The sequence below is a fragment of the Ornithodoros turicata genome, chromosome 8 (genome assembly GCF_037126465.1).
Source record: "Ornithodoros turicata isolate Travis chromosome 8, ASM3712646v1, whole genome shotgun sequence".
Classification (NCBI taxonomy): domain Eukaryota; kingdom Metazoa; phylum Arthropoda; class Arachnida; order Ixodida; family Argasidae; genus Ornithodoros; species Ornithodoros turicata.
The window spans coordinates 28150652-28169769 of record NC_088208.1 but is presented as its reverse complement, the minus strand read 5'-3'; the positions used below and the strand labels follow the sequence as shown (position 1 = coordinate 28169769).

Sequence of the window (19118 nt, the reverse complement as noted above, 5' to 3'; positions counted from 1 at the left end):
CGACCGATTCCTCCGGGACCCTCTTCCTCGACGACTTCGCAGAAGAAAAGAAGCAAACTCCCTAAAAATCGACGCAATCTACTCTTTTTTTTTTACTTCTTCTTCTTCGCCGCGCAAAAATCTCCCGCCCGCGCGCGCGTGCGACCAGCCACTCCATCTCCGGGCGCCTTTATTTTATCTCGGCAAGCTTTTTCCCACTCCCTTCGCCGCCACTCATTACCATCCCTAGCGCATCCGCGCCGCCACCGAAAGCAGGAACGAGCGAACGCGTGGCGAAAACCCGCCGCACGCGCGCAGAAGAAAACAAAGAGCAAAAGAAAGATAAAAAGAAAGTGGTGCTCTGACGAGCGAACGAACGCTCAGCGGCCAGCGAAAGAGATGAAAAAAAAGAAAGAAAGAAAAGAAAAGAAGTCCGTCCTTCCCCCTATGCTAGCGTGCTCCGAGGGCTGCTGCGAGACAACACCGGGCACCCTCCGTGCTCCAGCGAGCGAGGCAGCAAAAAGAAGCGGCAGGAAAAAAGCGCGCGCGGCGCGGACACTCCTGCTGTGCGGCGCAGACTGCTCTTCCCCGCTCCTCCTTACCGGAACGACGGCGGCTATTCCCTTCCCTTCTCGCTTGCCGGAATCACTTTTACTGCTCCCCGTTCCCAGCTCCCCTCGCGAAGCTCCGCGCCGACGGTCATTCGGCAGGGGAGTTGCCGTCGCGGAGGGTTGTTCGCTACCACGCTCTTGTCCTTGTTGCTCCGCTCGCTGCTTGTTCCGTGTGTGTGCGCGCGCGCGGCGAGTCCACTCTGCGAATGTGTGTCTGTGTGTGCATCTTTGCCTGACTTGCGGATTAAACGATGATCATCCAACTGCGCTTCCAACTGGTGACAGCCCACTACTGAACTAAGTAAGCATGTTATACCGAACTATATTCGCTCCTGAAAGAAAATTTTTGAAAGGGACACGCAACTTCTCACATCCTTGGCACGACTCCAACAAACCAATGCCTATTGTTTCCCACGCTCCACCTCCCTCCCACCTTTAAGTTATCTAAATCATTTTGACATCCATCTATTCAATCATCTATTCAATTAAAAGGCAGCAGTTTCTGTAAGCTCACATTCTTACTCCAGTTATTGTCATGCCTCGGTAAGATTCAATTAATCAAGCGATGCCGCAAAATAATGTATACGAATGTGATCATTGAGTGATACGAAAGAAACCACGTGTTGTATGGCGCACCTGCTCGTACCTGGCGACCACTCGGACCAGCTGACGAGCTATTGACGAATATGTTTACTTCGCGGCTGTGTGTACTTGATTTTGGAAAGTACCGTTCATTTTAGCTCTCCATACACCAGTAGGTGTTGGCCCTGGTAGTGCTGGATTTGTTTTGGGTCCAAAGGTTTACTCGATGGTGTTTCTTCGTTGAGCGCGCAGTGACACGGTACTCTTCCTCCGCAAAGACGGGGAATACTTAGCGTAACTGAGATCGAAGTAGAGTGAGCATTGGAATCGAATATGAAGTTTCCGGGAACATCGTGAAAAATGGCGTGCGCGAAAAGTAAGAATATTTCAAATTATTGCGATGTAATGGTGTGCATGTTGAACCTCACGAGATGTATTATTTCTCTGTCTCTCTGTCCTCTTTCGCTGTTTAGTCGTAAATCGAAGACCAATCCTATCCCATTATTATCTTTTTTCTCCTTCCTTTCGCGTGGATCGTGGAACAGTACGAATAAACTTCATAAACTTATCGTAAGTTGCCTTCTAAAATTTGCATTGTGAGAACAGTTTTCCGCTGGGATTCACGATGTGGACGTAAACAAGAATAGGAGACTCAGGAGGGATTTTTCCCAACAACCTGACCCATTCTTCCCAATAACTCCCGAAGACTTGACAACGTGCTCCGCATTTGTTTTGTATATTCATGTATGAAATGAATTTACACGGCAGTACCCGTGTGAGATCAGACTCACAACCCCCTCTCCCTAAATAAAAGCCTGCAATCCTTGAGAGTTAAAGCTTTCTACCCTTGTAGATGCGCCATTAAAATCATAATCATCGCCGTTCCTCTAAGTTAACTGATTCTTCATTTTAAAAAAAGTTCTCATTGGTATCATTAATAATCCATCGAGCATGAAGATTTTCAATGCGCTAATACAATATTATATATATATATATATATATATATATATATATATTATAAAATATTTTTTAATAGTCGCATATCCACTGTAACAGGCTCCATGTCTATCACTTCGCCCACAGTCTTCGCTGTACACTGACGGCTTATATTTCCCCGTAAATATTTTCCGGATATTGTGTGGCCTGAAGATGCACGTCGTCTGTCTTCGCAAAATATTGACCGCACATACTACCACGATACACCATCGGTATAAACAAAAAATCCACATTTTTTCTTTCGCCTTTAATCTATAATAACATACTTAACTCTTGTGTAATTGCCACCGAATGTATTACTGCAAATCAGTATTCTTTACACGCGAGTCTGCTTCGATTTGACGACCTTCAACCGAAACTTTTACCAGATATGTTACGTAACGAAAGTATGATGCGCCGAAATGCCTAAACAGGATAACTCACATAGCAGGGATGTCCTACGGACGTCGATGGAGGTGTACATCTTCCAAGTCCTTTCTAGTGCGAAAACGGACGTTTATGCTAGATGACATGATTTCAATTAGCACGTTTTGGACGCGGTACATCCCGTTCTCTCCTATATGCAACGTTCTATGTCGGCTCGCTTCGAATACATCGGTGAAGTGCATCTATGGTTCGTGGTGATTTCTGCTTCTTTTATGCAGTGGTCGGATATTGAGGTAGACCACGCCCGTTAGGACAGAGTAATCGCTACTTTTTCTCTATTTAACCGAGTCGATGTCTATACACGTTAGTATGCCAACCCATGCAGTAAAACTCCTACCATCATTATTATCGTTACCATCAATGTCGCCACTCGATGTTGTCTGTAGCAGAGCTAAGTTTTCCTTGCTATGAGCTATGGAAATATGTGATCACGTGGGACGACCTCGTGGCATTTAACAAGTAATGTACGACATGACATCAACAAACTTTCATTCTACAAAGAGACAGAAGTGTTACAAAATAGAAACTAGGCAGGTGCTGTCACAGAGAGCAAATTGAATTTAAAACAGAGTTTTAATCTTTAACTTCAGCAGCTGACCCGAAAATGCATTCACTTTATTTCTTGAACGTCCTTTTCATATTAATTAGCTCTTCGTCCCTCCTACTTTCCAATTGTAGTTTTCAGTTCAATGTTCAGTTCTCCCGTACGATGACGTCATCGCTCATAGAGCTTTTTTCTTTCCTGTAACCGCTGCCTACTCCATATATTCAACCGAGTCCCTCCTATTGCTGGTGCCAAAGACATAATGGGTCATTACGTGGATCATTCATTATCTTTGAGCAGCTTTAACCTGCACAATATGAACGGTCGCTTCCACCGGTCACTGCTTCTTCGCATGATAAACGAACGCCCCTAGTCTGCTTTTTAGCCGTCGTTTTTTCGCCGCCGCAGCTGGTTTTCCGAGAAGACGACCGAGTGGCCCCCGTCTTCGTTGCACCGCCCGCAGGACGGACGGCCCTGCGCAGCTGCGTTCCGTTTTCACTGCGATCCCCCCTCAGGAATGAAACGTTGGTACACCCTCCGTGTACTGAGTCTGAGTCTGACTCAAATTCCTCTCCGGGAAGTCCGGGGAGCGGTTGTCTTTCCATGTCATATTTTTTTAAGACTGTTTCTTTTTCCTTTCTTTTTTTTTTCCTTTGATGTTGACCGCTTCTTTTTGTCGTGTGCAATGCGGAACGTTTCCGACTCTGAACCTTTTTTTTTTTTAAGTTCCGTGTCAGCGCCGCGAAGCAAGTGTGACTATGAGCAGCGTACAGACGTGGGCAGATGGAGAGAGGACAGCAGGGAGGAGGGGGGACAGGGGGGTTAGTGCACGTCCTTGGCCGACTTCGGGGGGAACTGGGCCGACATTCGTCTGGAAAGTGTTCGGAAAACCCAGGGAAAACCTCAGACAGCACAGCAGGTGGTAGGATTCGAACCCACCGCCTCCCGGTCTTCAGCACGACCTTGGCTACTACCAACGCGCGTCCTTTACTAAAGCTCAACTTGCAAGTAAATTGTTTTAGTCCCGTGGATGCAATCCCTTTGCGTGCAATCTCTCTGCGTACTAAAGGACATACGCCGCGCGCGATGGGACGCGAGAGCGCACTGAGCACCCGCTAGTTTTTTTTGTTTTTTTTTGCATACGTAAATAAATTGTGCGGGCAGTAACTAAAGCTCACTATTGCTATCGAGGACCGCGACCGGTACGCATGTGAACGCCGGGTGGTTCGACGCCAACTTGAGCTCCTTGACCGCATAGCATTCAGCGTGTCCAAAGTACTTGGCCCATGGAGCTGCCCTGCGCATCAGTGCCGGGCTCTTCGCTCCCATTTTTGCTTTCGTCCAGGCTATACTGGTCTCCTCGAAGACCTCTGAACAGAACTCCGCCCTGTCTTCGCTTCGCGCTCACCATTAATTCATCCTCTCATATTAACCTGTGTGAAGTGGGGTAGGGTCCTTTGGCTACCACTGGGAAACATCACATGTCGTCACCACTTTTCCATAATTTATCGTTGTAGTTTTTGTTGTCACTATTGCTGCTGACTGAAATTTCGAAAAATCGATAGAGAGAGAGTTCGCTCAAGGGGCGAAAAAAAGTAGTAATGGGGACCGTACAGATGCCAGATTATTGCGATTAATAAACAAATATGTAACGCAGCAGAGAACTAAAAAGTACGGTAATTTGATGTTTAATTGACATTGATGTTGACATTTCTTCATTCTATGTTCCTTCTCACAGTCGTGATAGATAGCGCATCCTCAGCTTTACTGCACTATATACCAATGTATTACGATTGTTCCAGGACGTAGAAAACTTAGCCAATTTCCAATTACCAAATTAACCTCAATCGTCCGTGATTCTCCGTGTGCGCGTTCGGTCGGGTGGTAGAGTATCGGGGCGGCCCCATCACATCTCCTTCCACCCATTTCTTTTGCCTCAGCACCCACCGAAATGCCGTCCCCTTCAGCATTCCTTCCTCCCATGGCTATCCATCACAACCGAACGACTGCCACGCATCCGGGCGCGCACGTACTGGCCACCGCTGCAGCAGCCGCGCGCGGCTGTAGAGCAGACAGGCCGTCGGGCCGTTTTCCGATAAGCGACACCACCACAGGACCGCTTGCATGGTGGCTGCGTGCCAGCCTTATCTGCCGTTCGCCGCCCGGTCCTGCCGGCCGCTTTTTGCTATTTCTCGTTTATCGACGCCCTGCCGGCGTTTTATCGCTCTCGCTGGGGTCGCCCGCGGCTAGGAACGGCGAAAATGCAGAGTCTCATCGCCGAGTCTGGGAAAGATGCGAGCGCTCGCGGAATATGCCGCCCGGTGCGTTCTTCTCACGAGTTTCAACTGTCCACCGGAAATTGCTACAGTCCGAATCCCGTGTGAAGGTTGCGGTGAACAGCGGACAAACGTGAAGGGATTTTTCGACGATCTTTGCGTTTTGCTCCGGACGAATCTCGTGGTGTTGGAAGCGGGGTTTTTTACTTTCCTTATTTCTTTGGAAATTTAGCTCGTGCTTATACTTCTGGCTCTTGACAGTGATGAGAAGTCGTGGACAGTCGAAGTTCTCGATGGTGCGTCCGTTCGATGGTTCAGGCTCGCGCACGTCACGGTAGTCGGCCTCTGGATTAATTTTGCCCACTCTTCTTCTTCCTATATGTATCAAGAGTCGTTAGCCATGATGAAAGACTTGCTACTCTCGGCGCACAGCACACCGTATTGAACGTTTTTCGCGGAAGACGGCGTAGAACTCCTAAGGAACTTGTACCAAGACGCCATGTTGCTGGCGTTTTCGGCGAGATTCGAACACGCAATCTGGGGATCAGTGTCAACTTATCCAACCGAGGCCAGTAGTCACTCATGTACAATCTTTGCCGGCATAGACACCTGGCGTGACTATAATAATAGCCTTATACGCAGTGACCGTCATTTTTCATTCTATTGTATTTCTTTTTTTTTTCTTCCATAATTAACATTCCAGAGTTTAAAATTCACCAAAGTACACTCCAAGAACGTCATTGTATCGCAACACCATCCTTGTAACTCCAGGTAAAGACTTTGCGCCTTCCTTCCTTCACTGCGGATGTTGCGGAACCTTAACGACCTTGAGCCTGTTCTCAATGATGCGGTACGGAGTACCCGGACGATATCGTCACTTGTTTTCTGAGACGACGTTGGCGAGTGCAGAGGCGTGGTTCTCCTTGCTTAGCGTCACGGCAGCGCATCCCCTCGGAATCGGCCTATTTCGGTCGCCGGAGCTGCGAGCGTTGCGCAGGGGGAAAAAACAACGAGCTTTTGTCCCGCCAAGGAAATGTTCCGTCGAAGGGGAAATGTGTCGTTTCGGAGAATAATATTGCGTTACAACTTTGGAGGTGAATCACTTCTCGAAGAGTAACGTGAAAGCGAGACTCGTGAAAGCCTTGAGAGCACAAGGATATATACGGATATTGACTTGGGGGACTACTGTTAGGTAATAGATGGGTCACGAAAAGACGTGCACCTCTTCCTCAACACCAGGGACGGATCTAGGATTTTCCCGAGAGGGGGAGGTCCGTTATGGACAAGTGCCACGTGCATGCTGGGATTGGTCCACTGAACCCTATGTTCAAGTGTGTGGAAGTGAGTGGGGGTCCTGACTCCTGGACCCCCCCCCCCCCCACGATTCGCTCCTGCTCAACACTTATCTCACTTACAGTCGAACGTCCTCTACCTTGAAGATAGTCCAAGCACCAGGGTACACATTTCTACTCAACATCTAAAACACCGTGGTATCACAACAGTTAAACACAATTAAAAAACGACAATTGATGATGGAACTAGCACACGTTCCGAAACGTCAGTTGTCCTTGCTCTTTAACTGTTTTTAACTGTTGTGGCGCCAGCGTGTTTTAGACGTTGAGTAAAGATATCCTCCACATTCTTAACGGACTCAACAACTGGCGCAAGTTCTAAAACAATCAAACTGACCTCTAACAAACAGCTGTTAGACAATTGGTCCAATGAGAAACGTGATCACAGGTCGTCGGCGCTATACGCTGCATGGGCACCTTTTCGGGACATCGGACAACAAGCCGAGCACGCCGGCACTTCAAATCAGTGTCTGTAGCCGACTCTCAGCCAAGATTTAGCACACCATCGTCGTTTCTTTCACACACTCAGCCCCTCCACCTTCTCCTCCGCATATCCCCCCCCCCCCACACACACACATTCATACATACAACTTGCAACACAGGACGAGGAAGCGGCTTGACCTGTCAGAAGCTAGGGTGCTTTCGGCATTTCCCGAAACATGCCGAAAAACACCCGTCGAATGCCTGTTTGAAAATTCACCATTTCCAGAATGTCCAACACATGTCCTTTAGTTGCGTTGTACTCCGAATATATAGCCACACCGCTAGAAAGTGTCCGGGAAAGATTTCTTTTCATTCTCGAAGACGGCAGAAAAGCGAGATGGCCAAATGAACTCCCCATGAAATATAGGTAGGGTTTCGGTTTAAAATATCCGGAAAACGTACGCCGGCATGTGAAGCAATGTGAAGCAAAATGTGAAGCAATTCAGATTTATCCGGAAAACTCCTTATTTGTGGGTTCCAGTAAACTGAGCAAGAAAAGCCATGCGCTTGACTGGTTGGATCGCTTCCTCTGGTGTCGAGATTACCTTGCATCGCGGGTTATCAGCCCCTGCGACAAGGAAGGGCGGCTCTGTTAAACCAAATCCACCGTGCAGCTGTCTTTCGTGAAGCATCCCCGCGAAGCACCCGTGTAATGAGGTGAACCCCATCCTTGCAAGAAATAATTCGCCATTGGAGTCACCGGATAGGGTACCTGATTTAGTGACACTATTCGACATGGGAGAATTTTGAGGACATTTCCCAGGTCAGCTTGGAAAACGTCCGGCTCCTAGGGTTGTTCTTTTTCTGTGAATCGTGCTTTCCCCTCAAAGTAGACAAGGAAACACAGATGGCATACAAAATTTTCTTCACGAAAAGGCAGCTCGATGTTGCAGCGCTGATAACATGATCGGACGCAAGCGAAAGCTGAATACCAGGAATGCAAGGTGTTCACGTCGCCAGATGATTCTGGCATAGATGTCGCCGTCTGCAAGTTCCGCACCATACAGGGCCGGAGATAAGAAGGGTGGGGGGCGAGTAAGGCGACCGCCTTAGGACCGCGCTTGCTTAGACCCCGCGCACGAAGCCCTCAACCAGGGATTACTTCAATCTCCCACTGCGAAAATCTTATCATTTCTTATCTATTCAATACTGCTGCTGGTGTGGAACAGGCCCCGCGACGTGCCTTTGCCTCAGGCCCCGCACATCCCTAGCACCGGCCCTGGCAGCATAACATCAGCAGCCCTCACATTATTGCGCGTACGGCTGCGTACAGCATCTTTCGTGTACCTTTGTTCCATCCTGAAGGATGTTCCGCTGGAATAGGGAGTTTTAGTACGTCGCACGCAAAGGCAATAGCGTACGTAACAGATAGCGTTGGTGGTTCTGCTCACTGCGCGAAGCTCTCTTTCTGTTATGGGCGTGCGCAGAACCACCAACGCTATCCCTTACGTACGCAAAGGCGATAGCGTACGATGTACTAAAACTCTGTAATGATTTGCTGTCAACGGACGTAACACGCAAACGTAACCGTAAACGCAGCAGCGTCTCTCTCTCTCTCTCTTTTTTCTTTTGAATATGTCGTTTCACAGCTATAGCCTTTTCTCCTAACTTCGCGTATTAACAGCGATATGATCAAGAAAAGACGAAAAACTCCGAATCCTCGGGACATCCTCGGGACATAATAGACTCCGAAAAACATCCGCCATACATGCAAAAAAAAAAAAAAAAATCCGAAAACCCGGAACCGCAAATATAGCATAAGCACCCGAATTGGGGCATTGATATTGTGCTCCGAATGTTAGCACCAAAAACAAAAAAATCTGCCCTTTTAAAACGGGGTGGATACCAAGAAACGTCCCTGGGACGTTTCTGGGAAAATAAATGTCGAAAACCGGAAAGCCTACTCAAAAGTTAAATTGTCAGGCGATGGCAGCCTTTAGGGTAACCGACGTTTCAACGTGGGCGTGCTTCACAACGAAGCCCGACAAACACATTGTCGGCGCGGAACGATGCTTCAGATGCCAATCCGACTTCGCGAAATGATCGCATTCTGAAGACGTCCGAACGCGCGCGCATTCTCTACTCCTTTGTCTCTCGTTTCTCCCCTCGAGCGCAGGAAGAATGAGAATGTATACCCCGAGTAATCGCGGGTCTCCCGTTCGCCACTCCCGCCTCGGGGATTAGATTTTGCTTCTCTTTTTTCCATCGAGCGCGCTGATAATTTCGACGCTCCCAGATCGAAGCGCGCTTCGCGCCCGCACTTGGCGGGCTTGTCCCGGTGGGAGTCTGCGGGAGGGAAAGCTATACGGCTTGTTTACGCCGCCAGTGTGCTGATTGTGCCCTGGATTTCGAAGGACGGGGATATAGAGCTTGTTGGCTGGCGGCGTGGTAGATGAGATTATTACGTCCTGCCGAAGTTGGATGCGGTTTCAACCGAAAATGGTCGGGACGTTCGCGTTACCGATGGTTCAGGATATAAGAGGTCAAGCTTTCTTGGCCTGGCAGCGGAACATAAATACTTTCGCCGCAGAGCAGTTCTCTTCGCGAGCTGTTTTCGAAGACGCGAAATAGTGCAATTTTTGTTGTCATTCGTTCTTTTCTGCTTTTCATTAAATATGGTAATCGAAACTTATTTTCTTAGTGCATAATTGTCTCATATGTGGCTGTTGGTTGAACGCCTAATGCATAACGTGAAATTATGCAGATGCTTCGAAGTCAGATGCTACCAAGAATGTATTGACTTCAGTCGTTCGTCAAACCAGCTTTGGATTCGAATTCCGTTCCTTTCTTGTTGGCGGCACACACTCACCCCGATATGACCGCTGCGGACCAATCAAAACCGTTCTGTTTGACGCGACGGTATCTTTCTATACTGTATCACTATCTTTCTCGAAGTCCCCTATAATGAAGAACACTGTGACATACCGACTTCATGCCCCCGTGAATTAAACAAAGCCAGAAGTAATAAAACAGTCAACAATCAATCAATCAATCAATTCAATTGTCTTTATCACGTCACCGTCACCACCATTTCAATTAATTTATTTCCTTGTTTTCAAGTGAACTGTCACTCACGTCAACTACGTCTACATCTGGGTTGCGGAGTTGCCATTCCGGAGTTGGAATGATTCCGGAATCATTCCGCGTTTATCAGAGCCCGGAATGGAATCAGAAATGGAATGGCGGAAATTGTCCTAGGAATGGAATGGGAATGGAATTAGGAATTTTTTTCGCAGGAATGGAATGGGGTTGCCGAGCCATTCCGGGAGTGGGAACTGACCATATACATTTTCATTCCGAGGAATTGAAAGGAATGGAATTATCACAAATCTCCATTCCTTGGAATGGAATTGGAATGGAATGATTCACCCCATTCCGCAATCCTGGTCTACGTCACAATCAACAGCACTCATTCGATGTCGTCATTGATGTTCATCGAAGACAACGAAAAAGGGAGCAAATAGGGGTGCCTCAATACTACCGGCATTCAGGCACACCCTAGGAGAAAATCGCCGCTTCGTTGAGGAATCACGAAAGCGCGACGAAATTCTGCCAGCCTTTGTCAATGTGAGGAGTGGCCAGAATTTAATGCGCGCCGTGTCTATGCACCGTGGAGGAGAAACTTGAAAAGTTCATATGTAGCATTGCGCAACCTGCCGAGCTCTCTCTCTACCCGTCTCGAGGGCTTCCGTCTCTTGGACGAGCTCATCGTAAAAGCGTCTATGACGCTTTTCTCGCAATTATCAGGCGCGCGTACCCACGCACGGATATTGGAAGCCTGAAGAGGCGGACGGACGGGCTTTGCCGTTATCGTCCCAGGCTCCCATGGAAGGTCGCACGTCGTTGCGTCGGAGAAGGCGACAAAAAGATGGCACATCCGGGTAGCCGTGGGTCTCGCGGGCATTATATAAGCAGTGAAACACGTGTCAGTATAGGTGTGCTCGTGATTTTGTCGTTCTTTCCCGTTCGAAAAATCCTTTTTCTTTTTTATCTTCTTTTTTTTTTAGGTTCTATGTGACGCAAACTGGTTTGCGGGATGGAGATTCTCTTTGGCGGCATGCAAACTGGGTATCAGGGGAGCAATATATTTCCGTCTGTCTCAGACCTTTTTTTTGTTATATTTGCTTTTTATTTTTTATTTTTTATTTGTGCTTGTTGGGGTTTGTTTAGCTTTTGAGGTTCTTCCAACCCATGTGCCGGCTGAATAGACGGGTGTTTCGAGGCTCCTTCTGGATATGCGGCGTCATGCCCTGGATGAGCTTAGCTCGAATGCAGCGGAGTCGCCGAGATGATTCAGCGATTCAGTGTTCACTTATTGCTCGCTCTTGTACTTCCATTCTTTGCGGGTATTCTATTTCCGTGGTCTTCTTCTGCCGTAACCAGGTCACATAGATTGAGATGTGTTAAAGCAATGTTTCTGAAACTTATTCCGGTACGTGACCCCTTTGAGTAGCACCAAACCTACCATTACCCCCCCCCCCCTCCCCCACTTTTATAAGCCTTCCGAAAATTTACTTTTTTCAATTACGCAGATACATTTACATTGTAATTTATTTAAAAGATATTAACCTCAGAGAGAGCTACAAAGAATGCTTATTAATGTTTTTAACGAGGGTTGATTGAATCGTGTATTTTAACGAGAAGTATGTATTTGCTTTCTTGATACAAGCAAACCAACATGTTGGTCTGTGTGGCTCAAGGCATATCGCATGTCTGCTCGGACCCTCCATGAACCCCAGAAAAAGGCTCATGACCCGCGGTAAACACAGTGTTAACGATTAGCGAGCTGGTAAAGTTTATCTGACACGCTAGACGTGTTGCTTTATTACGCAAACGGCAAAGGAGCTCAGAGTTGCATGTATACACTCTAACTAAAAGGGGATTAAACTGGAGAGTAATAGCAGCTTCTATAGCCTTATGGATCCCAATTGCCTCCCATTTTAGTCCCTTGACCCTGAAATCTACTCCTCACCATGCAAATGGTACTCTCTAAGCTTAACAGTCTCAGTGCAGTGCAGTCTCAGCGAACTAAAATTACTCTTTTTTTTTCTCTCTCGCTCTCTCTAAAGAATGTAGTTTGTAGTCTAAGTTCACCATAATGCTAATCCCACTACGTTGTGCGGACGGCTGCATAACGAAAGCTAAAAGTGTTTCACCGGATATCGTAAGCGCTCTCCGATTCCGTATCGTTGTCAGTCAATCAGATATCGGCAACATGATGGCTTATCGTGTCTTCGGAAACGTTGTCGTGGGACAACGAAATTTGGGCGAGGCAGACCACACTTAGGGACGACACAAACAGTTGTTGCATTCGTTGTCGTTGGACTTCTACGTTTTCCCAAAACTCGCTCCTAACGACACCCGTTCCGGTAAAAATAAACTTCAAAGTTACAGAGTTTCCAGTGTTACAACGGAAATATTCTAAACAAACCCCGCGTGCCTCTCGGTAACCGACACTGTTTAGTATTCCTGTGAGCGCGCTTCGTCATGCCGTCTGACATGGAACCACTGGATGTTTTTCGTTCCCCGGCGCGTCGCACGCTGGCATGGGCGAAACCTGCTTTCACGCGAACTCGCCCGTCGGTTCCGCTTTATGTCCTCCACGTGCTGACGTTCCCGTCGGTCCCTCGCTCGCGGTGGGGTGTAGAGCGGACGCGTCAAGACCCCCGGAGCGCTTCCACCGCTGCAGCGCCTGGTCTGCGGCTTAAATATAGCCTGCACATCCGCGTATATATTTGCGGCTGAATGCTAATCCGTGGGTAGGCAGCGGCTGTGGAGAAGGACGTGGCGTCTCGACAGAGAACAAAGAGAGTCTCGTTGGGGCTTACTTCCAACGGAACAAAGAAGGCTGCAGTTATGAAAGACTTTGCGCGTAACATTGCAGAAAGGGTTTTATATCTCGTTGGAGTTGGAGTTGGAATTAGGAAAGAAAAATAAATATGGAGATGATGGCACCTCGTGATTCACTTTCTGCACATGACTTTCTTACCTATGAATTGCAAATGCTTCTACTGACAATGAGGGCGTTTTTGATCGGAGAGTGATTATGTAAACGGACGGCGCGCAGTGGGCAACCAGCGTTGTTTGACTTTATCAATCAATGATCAGTTAATCTTTATTTGATCCCATGAATCTGTCCAGCTGTGTGAGAAGGTAATTTTTGATTTTTTGATGACGGCCGCTTTCACATCTAAATTCATAGTCCTTGTAGAAGATCGAAGAGTCTGTGGTCCGAATGCAGAAAACAAACTAAAACAAAACAAAAAAGGTGGCCTATGTTGTAACTCTTCTCGGAAGTTTCTCGGTCATTTCCTTCGTGCCTCTCTCAGCATTTTCAAGTGGACCAACTTCTACATATAAGAATGATGTAAAGTAAACTCTCTTTAAATCGAAGTAATCGAGTAATCGAAGTATCGTTAATTCGATAAAACACGCCCACAAACTCACTTGTCTCAGAAGCGCGTGGGAACACCACAGCAGCCTTAAAAGAAGTATTTAAGAAAGCAAACGAACATTAGTAGTGAGCACATTTGTTTACCTTTGAATTTATATGGAGAGATAGAAACGAAGACGTAAGACGGGTTCGCTTCAAGTTCACCCGTCGCACTCAGCGGGGTATGACACTTCGAATAATCGGATTGGAAAGCCTACATTTCGATCGGGACAGCGTGTGGCTTCGAATAAAGCGATATAATTCGAAATAAAAAAGTTTTCGTTATAACGAAGCTTTACTGTATATCCCCCTAGCAGAGCAAGACATACCATGGACCTCATTACACCGCCGCTGCACTGCTGCGGTCAACCCGTGCACAGAATGCGCAAAACAACACTATCCCATCCCGCTACCTGCATGGCCTATTTCGCTTATCCCTGTATGTTATAATTCCTTTTTTGCACGCCGCTGGCACCCGAGGTAACGCTGACGGCCGTTGCTGTAGTAACGCCAGCTGCACCCAGTAAACAATTTATCGCCTACAGTCCCAGCCGCGTCGGCACGCGAAAATAAAAGAGAGACGAAAAGGGCGCATCGCACATTCCTTCCGCACCGCTTTGTCAATCACCGCGTCCTGATTTATGACTGCCCTGCTGGGGAAAAACTGCCTTCTCGCTCGACATTGTAGGTAGCGTCTATCGTATCGAGGTCTCCCGTCTTACGGGAAGGGCGGTGCACGTTGTCTTAGGGATTAATTAATGTTTGCACGTAAGAAAATAAAGCGAACCTCCTATCGGTCAAGGTTCGCCTTCATTGCGCAGTGCGTACGAGGGGGACATCGATACGGTATACGCTATGTAGCAAGCAAGGTACGCCGTAAATTTTTGTACACCTTTCGGGTGTAAACGTCTTGTCATATGACACATGCATATGGGGTGTAAGTTTCGCATCATACAGAAAGTTTTGTAAGACGCCCTTATACATATTGTGTATTCCACAAAAAGCATCATTTCAGAAGGCACATACTGCAGAAAACACTGTTTCAAGGGCTGTGCTCCATTAAAACACTGCTTCAGATGGTATGAAGGGAAGTGCCTCAGGACGAGAGCCGCCGATATTTCGTTCTTCTTTTGGGCCCAGAAGAAGTCGTCTCTGTTCGAAATATCGGCGGCTCTCGTCCTGAGGCACTTCCCTTCGTACTTCCTTTACCGGTTCGCTGGATTTTCTACCCGTCTGCTTCAGATGGGTGTTGTGCAATCACCCTTTTCAACGCTGTCATTGCATTTGTCATGTGAGCCCGCGGAATAAAAAAGGGTGTTGATTTACGAAAACATCCCGTTTACACGCTGGATGGCGTACAGGATTTTATTGTGCAGCATGACACAAAGACACTGTTGTCGCTGACGATGTCCGAATTCTCCATATTATCAAGTTTGAATTTGCTTTGTAAATTCGCAATTTACACAATAATATGCGGAAACTGTGAATTGATTGCAGTAAGTCCAGATGGAAAATGGCAATTTTGTCAGCAACCACTATGGGGACCATTCACTCAAAATTTCAGGCTTCTGCAGAACACTAATCATTCTAACTAATTACTTCTGATTGCCAGACCTCATGAAATTTGCATTGTAGTGCGAACGATAAATGTCAATTGTGTTTGAAGGCTGACTGGACGCAGACTGCTTTTTATGCTCGCCTGAAGCATGTGGCGGTTAATCTGGTTTCTCTATTCGTGAGCAGCAACATATCATTCGGCCGCAATTGTGATATCAGCGCATGTTGCACAAGTCTTCGTTCCCATGTCCCATTCCATTGCCATACTATATTATGACGTTGCAGCAGCTTCTAAGCTTTACGACCATTGTGATGTTCGAGACATTATGCCAAGTTTTGGACAGATATTACGCATTCTGTTCGCTGCTGCAGTTCCCCGATATGTAATATGATCAAAATCGCCCTGTCTTTGTTGGTTTGAATGGTTACTGCATTTCCGTCCTTCACTTTCGTGGCGACGTTTCATTTTTACTGTATGTACACGTGTGACGATTCAACATACTAATTTTAATCGCATTTTCCCCCCGCAGGTGTTTGCGGCGCTATGTATTATGCGAGCTTCTTCCCTCCGCCCATGCGTCAGCTTGACGGCATGGCGGCCTTGGTCGGACGCGGAGAACGGGGCGAAATCCCACTGGACCTCTCACTTAAGCGGGGTGATGCTGACGCTGCCGAAGAACTGCTGCTGTTGGAACACCGGAAGCTAGCAGCGGCCGCCTACGCTGCCGGTCGCCCACTGCTCGACCCGGCCACCTACCTCCGCCTCCAGCAACAATATCAACAACGTGTCGCTGCCGACGCTTTCCTTCAGCAAGCTGCGGCTCAGCACCATGCCCTGGCTGCTGCAGCGCGCCTGGGCTGCTTGGACCAGCATGTTGCTGGCGTGTACCCTTCTCCAAGGACACCTTTCTTGGAGCCCGCACTCGCTGTCAGCATGAGAGGCGCTGGTGCTCCGGCCCTGGCTCCTGGAGACCTCGCTCGCTCATTTTACCCACCGACGGCGGCCACCGCGTTCCCAGCTGGACTGCCCCAGGGCTATTCGTCCATGTTTGCAGACCTGTTGCCAAAGCCGGAGCATCGGCTTGCGGATGAAAATGGTTTGGTCTCCAGCAAGAGCTCTTACCTCAGCACGCGCTCTCCAGTGAACGGTGAGAAACCGTACGATCCAGCACGGTACACGGCGGAACAGTTAGCACAGGCCAAGTACGCGCCTACCACATCATCGTCCTCTTCGTCCTCGCATTCTCGGGACCACAAGCGGTCAAGCAGCACGAAGCACTCTGAGTCAACGTCAAGACACAGCGAGTCATCATCCAGGCATCCTGCGGCATCAACAGCCCACTCTGATCCGTCACCAGCGTTGTCGTCGCCAAGCCTAAACCTTCTTGGCCCGAGGCCATCCCTCGGAGGGGGACTAAGCTCAGCTTTCGGCGAGACGCTAAAAAGGGACGACTACCTCCCAGCGCATCTGTCCTTCTGCCCACCGTGGGGTCTGCCACCTCTTGTCCCACCGGTGTCTGCAGCATCTTCAGGATCTCTGCTTACTCCGAGTCCGCAGAAAAAGAAGGAACCTAAATCTGAACGGGAGTCGCCAAGGAAAAGTCACCACAGTAATAGTCACAGCAGTCGCCATGCGGTCCCTCCAAGCAAGAGGGAAGCGAATCCAACTGCTGACGAGAATGGCGATATCATAGTCATCGATGAAGAGCTGCTTTCATTATCATCCCACAAGACGTCTTCTGCAGGCGGAGGTCGCCCTCCGCCGCCTCCTGAACCACAACGAGCCCGAATGCCCCGCCTTGAGGCAATGCAACCTCCAGATGAAGCTAAGACTTCTCACCTGGACATCAAGCGCCACTCAAAAAGCCCTCTTAGCCCCCCACCCCTGATCGCTGCTGTGCCTCCTGCCACTAGCCCAAAGACGGGCGAAGCTGCTTCCATTGCTGCCATATTGAAAGAAAGTCCACCCCACAAGTCCAGCCGACCAAAGTCACACCACGACGAGAAGCCCACATTGAACTTTTACCACACAAAAATTGGTGTCACAACTACAGCTCCGTCGACCTTGCCCACCGCGACGACGACAACCGACGCCAGTTACCTGCATCAGCACCGCCATTATCTCAACCACCACCAACTTCACCATCATCCACTGGTAAAGCCAATTGTCAACTCTGATGTCCTGCCTCCTGGACTGTCGGAGTCGAGTAAAATATTGGGCGACGGGGACCGCAAGCCAGCTGAGCGCTCCCCAGATGTCCGATACACGAAGGCAGTCTCCGACAAGACCACCGTGGCCGCGAGGCGAGCCGAGGATCAAAGGAAAGAAGAGAGAAAGGTGGAGGTGAGTTTTATATGTCTCAGGGGAACTGTGAGAGTAGGCGTGGGGAATCGCGTTAGTGGCTTAATGTTATTCAGGCGAGTTCTGTTTTGTGCAAGAAGGCAAAACGGTAGCGGAGCGTTTGGTGAGGCACCGTATCGGTTAAGCGTCAAGTAACACGACGCAGGTATAATAGCCTTGTGTTGCGACTCGGCTCTGTGGAAGCGAGCCGAATGGTTATATTATCGACGAGGGGGCGTCCTTGGCAGGCGTGTTTCCCACGGGTTTCGGAATCCTGTCTCCTTGAACAGAAGCGCGCGGTCAGCAGTTGTGATCGGATGTCCAAAGTCCCTTAGCATCTTCAGTGAACATCTCAAGAGATATTACGGTGTTGTGCGTGCTTGGCGTTGTCGTGCGTGCGCCGACTTGGCCGATGGCGTGTCGTCCGGAAGGGCACTCCATCGGAACACTAGGTGGGGACGTTCAAATTAGAGCACTGCACGGGCCGAACTTTTAGGACCAGTCCCGGCTCGAGCAGCCCTTCCCTTGATGTACCCGCCCGGGCCCGGGCCGAAGGCTGCATACCTAGACTGGGCCCGGCCGAAGCCCGAAGGATCCCATGTTTCTCGGCCCCGAGCCCAAGAAATTTATAGGATACCCGGCCAGCCCAGTGTATTAGGCTGTAAAATTTGACTGTGGCTATCTAACAGAGGGGTAACATAGGCTCGAGACCGACCTAGGCCCGGCAATGCACGGGCCCGGGCCCGACCCGGGCCCATAATGGTCAAACCCGAGCCATGCCCAGGCCCGTAAAAAGGAAGCTTTACCCGGCCTTGCGGGCTCGGGTCTTCGGGTAAGCCCGAGCCCGTGCAGTGCTCTATAGTTCAAATAAGCCTTCGAAATGTGCTTCGCAAGCGTACAGCAGTCGACGAAATACGTCGAAGTTTCTTTGACGTTCTTGTTGTACCCACGTCGTAGTTGTGAGCAATTAATCAAGGACATATAGTTGCAGCAACGGGCGCGCATCGCATCAATACCGTCGACTTCCGCTGCTAAATGAAATCGAATTCGCCAGGGGGCCGTACCTTGAACGTCAAGCTTCCACTGCAGCGCTTCGTGTATATCACCAGCTGCCGAAACCACCCGACCTGGACATCTCTCCCTCCACTCTCATCAACAGCCTTTCCGCTTGCTGACATCAGCTAGTTCCGAGAAGAAGAAGAAGAAGAAGAAGAAAAGAAAAAGTTGGGTGTCACCCGCGGGCGCAATCAAAAGCAACCCCGTCGCCGCGCTTTTTAGAAATGCACCGCGGCGCTCCGCGCGAGTGAATTGCGTCCGCACTCTTCCCATAATTTCCGTCTGACGCGGAGAAGGCATACTATCAAGGGCGCGCACGTAGAGAGTTTTATTTATTTATCCCGCGAGAGTCGGCATTTTTGCGCGTAGATGAGGCTTTGTACCCTTAATTGTGCGGGGGAGGGGAGGTGTTGGCGGTTGTTGAACACCACAACGACGTTCTTGCGGTGAAGTGGATGCTGAATAGGACTAGCGACAGGGGG

At 48.8% G+C, this 19118-nt stretch overlaps 1 protein-coding gene across 2 annotated transcripts in view; it reads left to right on the top strand.

Annotated features, from left to right (window-relative positions):
- Positions 1 to 622: 622 nt before the first annotated feature.
- LOC135366853 (uncharacterized) overlaps positions 623 to 19118 on the top strand; it is a 44934-nt gene continuing 26438 nt past the window's right edge. The window contains exons 1-2 of one of the 2 annotated variants that reach the window (XM_064599796.1): positions 623 to 891; positions 15770 to 17577. In XM_064599796.1, coding sequence (XP_064455866.1) covers positions 15784 to 17577 — 1794 coding nt within the window. In that variant the 5' untranslated portion in view covers positions 623 to 891; positions 15770 to 15783. Of the gene's footprint in view, positions 892 to 15769; positions 17584 to 19118 lie in introns of both variants that reach the window. The other variant, XM_064599795.1, reaches the window with a different exon arrangement.